This window comes from Cryptotermes secundus, unplaced genomic scaffold (assembly GCF_002891405.2).
Source record: "Cryptotermes secundus unplaced genomic scaffold, Csec_1.0 scaffold374, whole genome shotgun sequence".
NCBI lineage: Eukaryota > Metazoa > Arthropoda > Insecta > Blattodea > Kalotermitidae > Cryptotermes > Cryptotermes secundus.
Window position 1 is genome coordinate 1,192,301 of NW_019741302.1, and position 13,832 is coordinate 1,206,132.

Sequence of the window (13,832 nt, forward strand, 5' to 3'; positions counted from 1 at the left end):
ATTTTAGTGAAAGTTTCATCCTTCAAGGCGTACCATTCACTGCTGAAATACTAAACAACCTGCTTCCATGGCCGAGATACAGGGCGCCCATATTATAAGGTAAGGTTATAAAACCACCATTTAAGATCATTTTAGTGAAAGTTTCATGTTCCTATCTCATAGAATTTAAGAACAATGATGAATAAATAATTTTCGAGCAAAATTTAAATGGCCGGCTGAATATATTACCGCAGGAGCCGCGGCCGCGGAATTTAAATGACCACGTCAAAGGGTTAAGAGAGACTGTGTCAATAAATTCAATCATCCAATATAAAACCTGTCACTATTAGTCACACAGCCATAAACACGTGACAATATTAAAATGGATCTTAGAGATACAGGATGGGGTGATATGGACTGGATTCATCTGGCTCAGGACAATGTCCAGTAGGGGGCTCTTGTGAACCCAATAATGAACCTTCATGTTCCATAAAATGTAGGGAACTTCTCGAGTAACTGAGCATGTATGGCATTCATAACATGTCTTCTTAGCCACATTTACAAAATATGAGAAAAACAGCTTAAACATTAAAATAAATTATGGAATATTCAACAACAGAACACACACCAATAACTATTTATTAGTACCAAACCTCAACTTCAGGAGTGTCAGTTCCATGCAGTACAAAAGTGGCCATAAGGCTAAATGGCATAGTGCATGAATATGATAAGTCATAAATTCTGACAAATGAAGTTTACAAATTAGCTAATTATTTTTCATAATTTTTTGCATGAATTGTACAAAACTAAACACATAATGGGTAGTTAAAGTGTCTTTTGTAGACACAGTCCATTTCCAAATTTACTCCACAATACACTACCAGTGTACACTAAGCATAAACTAAAGCTACGATGCAAATTAATTCTGGAGCACCCCTATACTATATTAAGCTCGACTTGAAATTGTCAGATTATGAAGAGTACTATCTTCTGTGGTGTGTCCTACTATCCATGTTGTGGTTTGCTTTCCCAGCTTCTTCTTTACATCTATATATACATTTGCCTGCAGCTCCACGTACTCTGCAACCCTACCTGCACATCCCACATCCTTATTGCGAATATATGAATATGCAGGCCAGTGATGGATGTAAAATCGCAAAGAATTAAATGTAGAAAATATATGTCTAGCAAACAAAGCACAGTGTGTTTGCATTTTAAGTAAATTTGAAATAATGTGAACCTCAAAAAAATTCGGCAAGAATCATGTTCCTGTGAGAAAACCTGTCTTGAATCATGGAAGGTTCTGGAATGCATCCTTGCATAAAATGTGACCGCACTGCATAACACAGCTTTTGACAAACGTTCAGAACTACCCTCTCAAGAGTCATCAGCTTCAGGCACTATGCCACACAGTTGGTGTGCCTACAAGATTAAACATCCATTCACACAAAAGTACAAAATGGTCCATTCATTGGTCTACTTCTCTGAAATTTCTGGCTGAAGCTTGGCTGGTTCATGCAGGAGTGTGAGTGGGGATGCATGCATGCATGCAAGCATATGCCTGTCCCAGCTGTAGCTACCTGTGCTGGTCCCACCTGAAAGTGACAATGCTGACAGACGTGGGTGCCGATGCAGCAGCTGCTGTTGGGGCACCACCATGCCCCAAACCAGCACTACGCACTGCTTCCCGAAACTTTCCTAGTTGTGCTTCCACGTCATCATACGTGTGTCCATCAACTATGAAGATATCTGCCATCTCATCCGTTAGAAGTTGACAGGAATAGCCAATGTTAATAGCTGTTTCTGTGAACCAATTCAGTAGACATATAATGTTACTTATCCTCAGATTAACCAATATGCAGCTACAAAGGGAGTAAAGTCTTTTAAACTGAAATGATTATAAAACCAAATATAGCTCATAACATATCACAGAGTTCATTATAATCACTATTTTTAACATACAATTGCAAATATGTAAGAATTTCACAACTGTTATCAATAGGAAATATTATCTAGTAAAGTTTCTGGTGCCCCAAACTCAATTCAGGTGTTATGCGAAACTTCATTCTAACGAAAAAATTATTTATTAAGTAAAAACACACTTTATGTATTGTTCTATTGTATTACAATATTTTCTCTTACCAATCAAAATACAAAGTATGGGTCAATATGGTAAGTCAGATTTCAAATATTTGACCATTAGTATCCATTTCATGCAGTGAAATACAATGGAGATGATATTTCTGACACCTGGAAAAGCATTTAGATTACTCTATCACTGACCTAAAATTTGGTTTTAAATTTCAAAAGAAGTGTTTTTATTTATCACACAATATATTCAGGGGGAGACAACTATATCACAATGAAGCACAGTGCTTTTGAGAGAGAGTGAAAACTGCAGTTCATGATTTACTCACCTTGCTTGTCACCTGTTAATACCCAGATTTTAATTCCAGCCAGAGCAAGGTTTGCTATTGTTTGAGGCACTCCATCCTGCAATTTGTCTTCAATAGCAGTTACACCTGAAAAAAGTCTTGTGTTCTTATTTGTGCAAGAATATTCCAACAGTATGAACAGCAATGGGACTATTCACTTAAAATAGCTCTTCAGGGAAAAGGGTGTGAGGAAATGGACTGGGTCCAGTGGTGGGTTATTTTGAATTTAATAATGAACCTTCTGGTTCCATAAAACCTTTATATTGTCAGGACTGCATACAGTATCAGTGTCAGGTCAATACTTTGTCTAAATGTCTACCAATCTGGTCTCCTATATCTAACTGCCATTCTTGGTGTAGGTAAAATACCTATGAAAGCAAAGGTTGAAAATACAGATGTTCATTCCTGAAAAATTCAATTAAAATCATATTTAAAAGATGAAACACTGCGTCTCAAGAAAGGTTTGAACTTCCACAAAGTCTATACAAATCAAGGAAACTATGCTGTATTTGTTAATATCTTCAAACTAAATACAAACATTTAAAATAATTATTAGATGAGGCCAACAAATTCATTCTTCTGGGTCCGATTATGCCTATGTGTTTGACTCAGCAATATATGACATCCTGATTCCTTCTTCAGCACCACCCACTCACCAATTAATGTCATGTCTCGCTCAATCTCCTCATAGATAGCATCCAACTTATCATCACGACTGTCCATAGCAAGTGCAGCTTCTTGATGCCTATGTTTCCAGTCACTAAAAAACACTTCATCCAAGTCACGCACTGCCAGGCACAATGTACGCAAGCCTTCGCCTGCAAATTTCTGCAACATATGAACATAACTTCACACGCTCATTTATTTTGTACAATTTACATTACAGTATGACATCAAATACCACACTTCAATTTACAGTAGTCAGTTACAACAATGTCTACTATTTTAAGTAACATTTGGTATCTCAAACAGCTTCAGAAAATTTGCAATTTTTGTTAATTTCATTGTTTCTGTAGCACCAGGATGTAATTTATATACAAAGTTCTGTGCATTTTCTGTGTCTGTGAGAGAGGTGGGAGAAGTGCACAATATTTATATGAATAATTCACAGACGCTTCCATCCATATGATATGTCTGAAAAGTTGTAATGAATGAAATATTATTCAAACTTGTACAATGTAAATATATTTAACAACACTTAGCCCACAGCAGCAACCATAGGCTTCTCAGGGAAGGTTGGGAAGTGGAGAGAACTCATAAAAAATGCTTACCCAAAGCAACTGCTTAGTATTGTGACATGACTGAACAGTTTAACAACAGATATCGTTTGTTGCTAGGCAATGGAACAGTAACATGCTCCTACGTCATAAAACAAGCAAACTGTCTGTAGGCACTGACTCAATCACAAGTCACAAAACAACAGAAGAGATCACTGGAATGTTTTCTGTGCAGTATATGATGAGGCTATATAAAAAGGACACAAGATTGTTAGCAGTTAGTTGAGGGTCAGCTACAAGCCAGCTGTCAGTCAGCAAAAATGTGTGAGAGCACCGTAACCTAGTGAAGACCATTACTGAGCAACAACTAATGAAGATTATAAGAGACTGAACAGCATGTGCTACAGTGATTCATCAAGTATGTAGATTAACAGTTGTGTTATAATTCCTTGTAGTTATGAATTACACAAGTCCAATAAATCCAATTAGCAATCCAAACTCCTTGTATAGTCACTAATAGATGACAGTATTGCAAAGCATCAACATGTACACTCTTGCAGAAATTTATTATTAAAAAACTTTCTTATTCTATAACTAGCCAAGTGCTGGGTCAGAGACGAAATCCCCAACTTGAAGACAGAAGATGTCATATGTGCTGCTTGGTCAGGATTATTGCATAATTCATGAGCCAGTGGTAGATTAATATGAAACAATGATGAAATTATTCACTGAAGAAATGTAGAAAGATCTGCTCCTGTGTCAATTTATCCACTGCAAATCTCATATGAAGAAACCGAGGAATAAACCCAGGCCTTTGCTGTGAGAAGCCAGCATATAACTGCCTCAGCTACCGCATATAAACAAATTTATAATATTGTAACGATTTTAGAGTGACTAAAGACAGAGTTTGGATTGGTAATTGGATTTATTGAGCACTTACAAAACATAATTACAAATAACCATGGCAGTGTCACTGAGTTACACAATCCAAAGATCACTGCAATTACAGCACACAAAGTCTTTTCAGTCTTCCCTAGTTGTTGCTCATTAGTGGTTTCCAACAGCAGACATTCCCCTTACTCTGGGTTCCCAGACTGTCCCTGGCCTCAGCTACAGCAACTCTCAACTGACTGACTCAGTGTCAAGAGTTACTTCATGACTGGTGGTTTACCACCACTAAGTTCGTTTTGGCATCAGGCCACTTCAGGCCCTCGACCAGAGATTTTTCTTTCCAACTGAACTCTTGCGGTAACAGTCCTTATGTAACATCCTCTGCACAGAAAAAACAGTCCCTCTGTTGCTGTGGAAACATGCTCGTTTGCGAAGCTGTTACTCAGTAACAGCTGTTGTATATTTTCTTATCTCGCGGTCATTGCCCAGCAACTGGTCTACATGCCACAATATTACGTTATAATGGACATTACATATATCACTATCGTCAACTAGCATGGACTTTCTTTGGAAGCTGATGACTATTCAGCTGCACAAATAATTTCCTGCTTTTCATTGAATCTGAATGGTTCATTATCATGCTAACAAGAGCCCACCCCACCACTAGGATCTACTCTGAGCATATTTCACTCTGAAGAACGTAAAACATACTTAAATGGATAGAACAAGCAAACAAGCAGGAAAACAAAGAAAAAAACTATTTGAACAAATTTCAGGGAAGATTGTAAAGGGTTCCAACAATGGCGTATAACACTCAGAATTACTGGGTTTTTGGACCCTGTCAATCGTCTGGTATTCTAGAACCCTGAAAATACAAATGTTTCAGAAATTGGATGTGTTTCTGTCCTCAGGTGAGGGGGCAGAGACACCTACTAGTGAATGAGGTTAAATCCTTCTGAAGGACCCAACAGAGTATGTCTCTCCCCCTTCCCACCTGAGGATGGAAACAGATCCAGTTTCTGAAACGTCTCCCAGCTTCTAAAATATCAGACAACGTCCAAATTCTGAGAACCAAGTAGTTTGAAATTTCATTACGTGAAATAATTTTGAAAATACAAACAATATTAGACTTATTAAATAATCTCATCTCTGCACTTCCAAATCAGTGTTACAAAAATATATACACTTATTCGTCGACTTATGACTGGCTGCACTTACGACCATAAAAAATGAAAAATAAAAGATTAAAATGTAAAAGTTTTTTAAAAATAAATTATAAAGACGATAAAAAGATTAGAAAGGTTACAAAATACTGTTAATAAATATATGGTTGACATATGACCAGATCGACGTGCAACCTGTCAGTCAGAACGGAAGTCAGTCGTAAGTCGACAACCAAGTGTATACTAAAAGGAGAATGATCTGTGATTAAATTCTGAACTATATATTAGCTAATTACTGTACACTAGGTAAAACTATACAGATGACTACACTTAAGAATAGTATCAAGTCAACATTATTGTTTCCACACCTTACACGTCATGCTATGCTTGGTTTATCTGGGATACAGCAGGGAGAAGCTACATCAAATTCAAAATTAACCTCTTCAACCCTTCTTTAAAAAGTAAACTATCCAGGATTTGAGGGGTATTTAAGTGGCATGAAGGGCAAAATTACTGGGTAAAGACTAATAAGTCAGAATCATGTTGTTGCTTCTGTGCCTATCACTCTAGCCACAAGTCACACTCATTATCTGCATACAAGACGTTCATTCAACACTATGAATCTCGTGATAAATTGCAAAAAATTGAGAAAATATAGGTACAATTAACTGCATGAGTACAAACAATACCTGTACTCCACAGATATGGCTTTACAGATTAAGTGGAATTAATTTGGAGTAATTTGATGTATTTAAATTTTGACAAAACACATCTTTTACAATTTCGGACTAAAAATAGTCAGAAGCTTGAGTTAAACATTACTTTTGCAGATAAGCATATCACTGATCTTACTAATATCAAGTTTCTGGGATTGATTATTGATGAAAAGTTGTCATGGAAGGGGCACATTGAACATGTTTTAAAAAAGTTAAGTTCCGCTTGTTATGCTATCAGGATTGTCATGCCCCTTATGATGGAGAATACTCTAAGAATGATATATTTTGCATATGTTCATTCATTATTATCTTATGGTATTTTATTATGGGGTAATTCACCACATAGTCTTAGTGTTTTTAAGATGAAAAAACGAATACTCCGTATTATGACTAAGACTAGATGTAGAGACTCTTGTAGACAACTTTTTAAAGATTGGGAAATTTTACCATTTTATTCTCAATATATATTTTCTTTGATGATATTCGTTGTGAGAAATAAGCATCTTTATAAAACTAATCAAGAAATTCATGGTCTAAATACTAGGCACAATACTGACCTTCATTTTCCATCTGCTAGATTAACAATATATAATGAAGGGACATATGCTATTGGAATGAGGATATTTAACCATCTTCCTATAAATATAAAATCATTATCATATAAAATTGAATTGTTTAAACCAGCATTAAAGAGATATCTTTGCTCATGGTCATTTTATTCATTAGAGGAGTTTTTTAATCAAAATAATTTGTAAATACTGATTGGATGTAAATGGGATTAACTGTATGTTATATTTTTTAATTTTAATTATGTTTATTACTTAGTATTATGTGATATTGTTTTATGATTAATGTTTAATGATTGTGACGAATGAACTTGGAGTANTAAGAAGTAAAAGGTTGTATTTCTAACAGTGTATGAATCTATGTTGTTATGATATGGCTTGATTTAATGTTACACCATGTATCTTTTTATGTTTTGTATGAGATTGTATCAGTTTGACGAGCTCTATATCCTATGGGTGCTAAAGCCCCTGTACAGGATTTGTGGAGTTATTTAATAACAATAAACAATAAACAATTAAAACTCAAAATCCTCAGTTAAGAACCCAGTGTTCATTCAGTTTTTATCCTAAAAGCTATGTGGTTTACTTACGTTCAAGTGTTCCTGAGTTTTGGCTTTGACTTCGCTACTATCAGCCTTAAGACGTTCATAGATGACATTATCAGCACCTTTACAGTACAGTCGTAACTTTCCATTCCTTCTTAGAATAACTGACATTCGTTTCCGTACGTTGTTGAAATCCAAAATACATAATAACTCATACACTTCTCTCTTTCCCATCACCTATTAAAACATTAAGACACATGAATACTTAGGCAATATACAGTGAAAATTACTTAATGATATGCTGCAATCTTCAAGGTCAAAACATAAATGTTTAACTTTTGATGAATTTGTCAGTACACATCAACTATTTTGGTGGTATGCATACTGGCACATACTGAATTGGGGGGGGGGGACCAGCACTGATGATATGTGGCATAATCTGTACACCTGAAACTTAATTACAGTTAGTTCATAATGCTACTTAGTGTTTCTTAACTCTCAGCTCAGGATTATCTAAGCATATGCAGTCACTGTGCTGCCTGCCTATGTTAATCAATTATAGCAATACTGAAGCACAAAATGATAATTTTGACTATATCAATAAAAACAAAACTGATTCTTTACTTAATAATCCAAACATTCTTTTGTAGAGTTATACTTTCTCTGGGACATGGAGATCAGCCAAGTAGAGTCCCTCTGCTCCACAAAACAGCGTACATCATACCTTTACAGACAACATTATAGAAGAAAAGTCCTTTATAAGTATGTTTGAATTTCCCACCAGTGTATGAAAGCTGAAGTACATATGTTTAAAAGAGAACTTTCTGTTGATGTAACAATATACGCCACTGACTGACTGTTGATGTACCCTTGTTCCCACAATGGATTGAGTATAACTACACGTATAGTTCCACTGAGAGAATACAAATATTCAACTTCCATAATTATACACAATTCAAATCAAAGCAAGGTAAACTTATAAGGAAATAGAGAATAATGGACCATACTCATAATTTCATCTGCAGACTTCAACAGCTGCAGAGAAGTCTGTGGTTTGGGGAAGGTCAACATCACTGTCAGCCATTAACGTATAGTAAGGAGACACAGGATAACTCAATATGCTATGTTGAACTCTTGTGTACGTGGGTGAAAATCATCAAGAAGTTTATTGACTTGATATGGACTGAAATCTTTTTCCTTAGTGAAAAGTCTGACTCATAATTTTCTTGTCAACAGGAGAGTAAAGTATGCACATAACAAAAGACATCATGGTGAATATTAATAATATCATTAATGAATAATCTAAATGCCTTTAAAATGGGTTGAAAGTTGGTTATAAGAAAAGGAAAAATACAATATATATCATTCAGAAAAAGTACATTAACTTCATTAGAAGAAGCCACCACAGTTCTAACTCTTTCTAAATCTGTTGGTGTGTATTTTTGTGGACAGCAAGCATTAAAAACTGTGGTTGAGTCTCTGTAACAAATCTGAACAGACCCAGACTGGCACAACATTAACACTTTCATTCATTCATTCATTCATCATTAATCTGTCAGACGACAGGTCCACAGTCTCTTCCAAAACAGTTCCTCCACTTAATGCGATCTAGAGCTTTCTCCTTCAAATAAGAATATCCTCTTCTGTCCCCAAGGTCATCCAGCATCATCTTAAGTCTTCTTCGTCTTCTGGTCACTTCTATCCACCCCTCTATCTTCGCATACATGGTATCTCTGCTTTTGGAAAGAGACTATCCAGGAAAAGTGATAATGTGGTAGCATTTCCATTTGCTTTCCACATCGCAGTACAACAGCTGTTCAAACCACTCTGCTATACGAACTTGAAGCGTCTCGAGCATCATTTGCTCTGTGCTTCAAGTCGCTGCTGATGATGCTGCTTCCGGCATCAGTTTTCATTAACATATATACATACAATTATATCTCTGCTGATCAGGACCATGATATTCCAGAACTGTCAGAAGAACTCTTTGAGTGCATGGTCTCCTAATGACTTTTGCAACAGTAATGTATACTGATTTCATGGATATGAATCCAAGCCCTATCTCAACGTGGCATATCACAATCAATGCAGGATGTCTTAAGTTGGGGGGGGGGGTCAAGAAATGCAGAGGCCTAGCAAAGGCTATTCCAATAAATGTCTGTATTCTGACAAAAGTAAAAGCACCAACGTTCCTTTATTAAATGGCATACTTTGACAGCTGTGATACATTCATCTGTTTCAGTTGTGTAAACTACGTGGGTAAGCCAGTAAGTAAGTTACAAATGGATAGAGAACTTAAACAAATAAGAGTACCAATTTGAAAAATGCCTTTATTTCTCAACATAATCTCCCTGTACACTGAGGCACTGGTCCCATCATTTCACAAGCCCCTGAAAACCAGCAGCATAAAATTCTTTGGGCTGCTGTCGGAACCAGGCAGTGACCGGGATCATGAAGGCATACTGCTCACCACATTCCAGCCTCAAGGACAAACCAACTTCGTAAGGCCATTCAATGTAAGCGTTCAGGACTCCTCACCAAAGGTGTGTTGCTCTTGCATGACAATGTGCATCCCCATACTGCCAACAAGACAAATGAGACGCTGCGAAAAGTCCTCAAGCATCCTCTGTATAGCACCGACCTTGCTCCAAGTGACTTCCATTTGTTCGGCCCTCTCAAACATCATCTTTCGGCTGAACATTTTTCTGACGATGAAGCTGTAGAAACGGAAGTCACTGCCTGGTTCTGACAGCAGCCCAAACAATTTTATACTGCTGGTTTTCAGGGGCTTGTGAAATGATGGGACCAGTGGCTCAATGTACAGGAAGATTATGTTGAGAAATAAAGGCATTTTTCAAATCAGTACTCTTACTTGTTTAAGTTCTATATCCTTTTGTAACTTACTTATTGACTTACCCTCATACTTTAATGCCTAAGAAACATCACTGGATTGAAGTACAATTAGTTAACTACTCAACAATGGATGCAGCAGACCTGTAAGGAAGTTCTACGATAATTGACACATTTATGTTTAGAACTGAGAACTGATTTTATACACATATTTGAAGGTATCTAAATAGTATACCAATGGGTTAACTACCATGAATGTTTATGAGTAGTTCTGGGCTTGTATCTGTGATTCAAATAGTTGGCATCATTGCCACAACCATCTGTAGGTATATCCAACTTTTGTAGTCAGACTGACAAAATATCTCTTCACCAGAAGACCTGGATCCACTCCTCCATTTTCCTGCATTTGTTCTTACACGCCTCAATTTTATCAATGCTTCCCACAAACACATCAAAGTTTAAGATACTGCTACTTTACCTCAATTGTGATACTGTTGGGACTACGTTCCTTAAATACAAAACCAAAGTTTCGTGCAGCTGATACTAGTGCTGCTTCATCTGGTGATTGTGCTTGGTATTCCAGTTTACCTGAGGACAGAAGAAATTTCAACTTACTTTACTTTTTCAACAACACATATGTTGTTTATAACATTCAACCTCTTATAAATAAAGGCAGGAAATCTTACAACTCTAATAGGGCATAACCTTTCTGGTATACAACCAGCAGCCCATGCAGCAGGCTACCATGGTACTAGGCCCCAGCACAGTCACCAAATATCCTCCCAAAGTTCCTTGAACTATTTAAGCAAGTCATGAGTGCAAAAGCTTAGTAGCTTGAAAAATGTATAACAAGTGAAACAACATGAGACTAAGGCAAAAAATAACTTCTATGCTACACAAAAATCCTTATTTATGTTTTGCAGTCCAGTAGTATGTCACACCATGAGTTATGTTACTTTTAAGTGACAGTGCATTAAAGAGTGTCCAGGACCATCTGTGGTAAGTTAAAGGTTTGTTTAATTTTGAGTCTTTCAGCAAATATGGTTTTCATGAACCATAAGTATACACTTTACCTTTAATAGTTTATATTTGGTGTTCATAATGTGAACAGAATGATTAACTTGATGACCTAAAGTATTGAAAGATGTCTGATCGCTGCATGTTGCAGTTGATGGTTATCAAAATACGTAAAATGTATCATATTGTCATGTGTTGGTTAAGTCACGCGACAAATAACTTCACGTGGGTCTCGGATTCAGCGAATCTTTATTGGACATTCACTCTTACACTCTTTACAGTTATTATCGCCTGTGGTATCACTTGGCTTCTGGTGACTAGGTTCCAACTATGTTGTATGAGGGCTTGGTTCCAACTGTCTTGTATGAAGGCTAGATCTTGACTGTCGTCTATGAAGGCTAATTAATTCTGTGTTGTTGTAGCTCTGTCGCTCTCGGCTTATGTAGGTGTTCTGCGGACCAGATAAAGGACACCATTCGCCAAGGTTCGATCTCACTTGTTCGGGAACGATTTCTATAGATTACGGCGGTAACATGTTTCGTCTCGTCCGTTGGTACTCAACGGCCGTCTGTTATTCATCTCCGGGGGAACGCGTTCGTTGTCTCGGCACTGTCTATGCAATGGCCCACTGTTATTGCATTGCCATGGACGTATCTACTCCAAACACGTTACATTATATTATAAAATTGTGAACAACAATATTGTGACATGATGGAACAGTTTAACAGAAGTTGTTTATTGCTAGGCAAGAGTGTTTTATACATGGTCCATGCCAAGGCTATATAACACAAAGCAAAACAGAACAATTTGATTTCTTTATGCATTATATTTATTGAAAGTTATAAAACCTAGGCACAATCATATATATATACAGGCGAATAACACTTTTCATTTCTATTTCACATCTCCCAGCCTCCTTTGTAACATCATCCTTCATGATGTTACAATCTGCTAGGTTATGCAGTTAAAAGGTGCAGCAAGGTTCAATATCACCCACCCAGACACTATGTTGTGCTATGAATGTCCTTACAGTAGGTGAAATTATAATCATGACAGTAGCCTGAGTTAGTTATGATGCAATTTGAGTTCAACACTAAATAACTTTGGGTACGTGTTTTCTTATTATTCATGCTTACCCTCCCACCAATTAGCCCAAATATGAAAGTGCAGGCCATCATAATCATTTTATATCACCCATCTTCATAAAATTTACAAGAAAACATTAGCCTCCTCTACAATAAATTAATAAAAAAAAAAGACCCCAGTCTGAGAATGATGCAATACAGTACCGTAACACACACATAACACAGTATGATATTAGCCTCATCATAGCATGCTGTTAACATGTGTTTGAGTTTGAGTTCAAGGAAGCTAATTTTGATTATCTGTGTTCTCCAGTTGTTCATGCATATCCTTTCCTCCATTAGTCCAGATACTATGGCATTACTTCACTAATCTTCTTAACCTTTATCCTACGGGCATTTAAATTCCGGTATAGGCAGCCGTACGGAATAAATTTAAATACCCGCGATTAGAAATCCGTAAAAATTGAAGTCACTTACTAAATTTGCTCCTATTTCTGCAATTTCTGTGATAAACGAACGAAATAAACGCTGTTTTTTTCTTGAAAGAATATAGAATCAGATATTGTAATTTACAGATTGTATAAAACATGTTAAAATTTTTGCACTGACTCCAAAAAAGAAATTTCGCAATTTTTTGTTTCTCTGCAAGAATTCATACGTTCTGGATACCCCTGAATGCAAGGTGCTGGATGACGAGACTTGTGCATGTCACGGTCACACAGCGGATGTTGTGTCTAGAGTTTATCGTAGGCTATATGACGTACTACTACTAGAATGTGTAGGAGGGTGGACGAATGATATAAAGTCACGTGTTGTTGCATATAGAGTTCTTCTAAACAATACGTGTACTGTTCTGGTAGAGTTGAAAGCTAGGTTTTGTTTTATGAAATCGTGTTACTGTATGAACACACACCGTAATAGCTTCGTGGCTGGAAGCGTTCAGTCGAGCGTAATTTCAAAGTGTGATCATACCATGACGTAATTCTTGTGGAATGAGGGGTGAGCGAATGAAATAAAATCGGCATAGTGTTATTGAGCTCGGCTGCACACTAAGATTACATTTCTTTATACAGTTTCTTTACACTGAGTGCTTGGTTTGTGGCTGGAAGTGTTCTGTCAAGCTGATTAGTTCGATCATGGCATCGTCTCATCTGGAAGATTCCGACATATTTCAGCTAATCAATGACTCCGATTCAGATTGTGGTACTGACAATTCTGAGAGTGACATTGAAGGTAGCGAATCAGAAAGTGATATCAATGAAGACCAACCATCTTCGTCGGCAACCTGGGGACCACCACACCAGCGTGGCACGAGGAGTGTGAATACTTATTCAGGTGGAGCTGTGGGGTTAAAAACCCATGAAGCTC

At 36.8% G+C, this 13,832-nt stretch overlaps 1 protein-coding gene across 5 annotated transcripts in view; it reads right to left on the minus strand.

Moving 5' to 3' along the window:
- Positions 1 to 13,832, minus strand: part of LOC111872695 (phospholipid-transporting ATPase ID) — a 242,203-nt gene that overhangs the window by 21,234 nt on the left and 207,137 nt on the right. For 4 of the 5 annotated variants that reach the window (XM_023866826.2, XM_023866825.2, XM_023866824.2 and 1 more), the window contains 5 exons: positions 10,841 to 10,950; positions 7,558 to 7,749; positions 3,071 to 3,242; positions 2,397 to 2,501; positions 1,560 to 1,782 (listed from right to left, as the gene is read on the minus strand). In XM_023866826.2, the coding sequence (XP_023722594.1) occupies positions 1,560 to 1,782; positions 2,397 to 2,501; positions 3,071 to 3,242; positions 7,558 to 7,749; positions 10,841 to 10,950 (802 nt within the window). The remainder of the gene's footprint in view (positions 1 to 1,559; positions 1,783 to 2,396; positions 2,502 to 3,070; positions 3,243 to 7,557; positions 7,750 to 10,840; positions 10,951 to 13,832) is intronic. The other variant, XM_023866823.2, reaches the window with a different exon arrangement.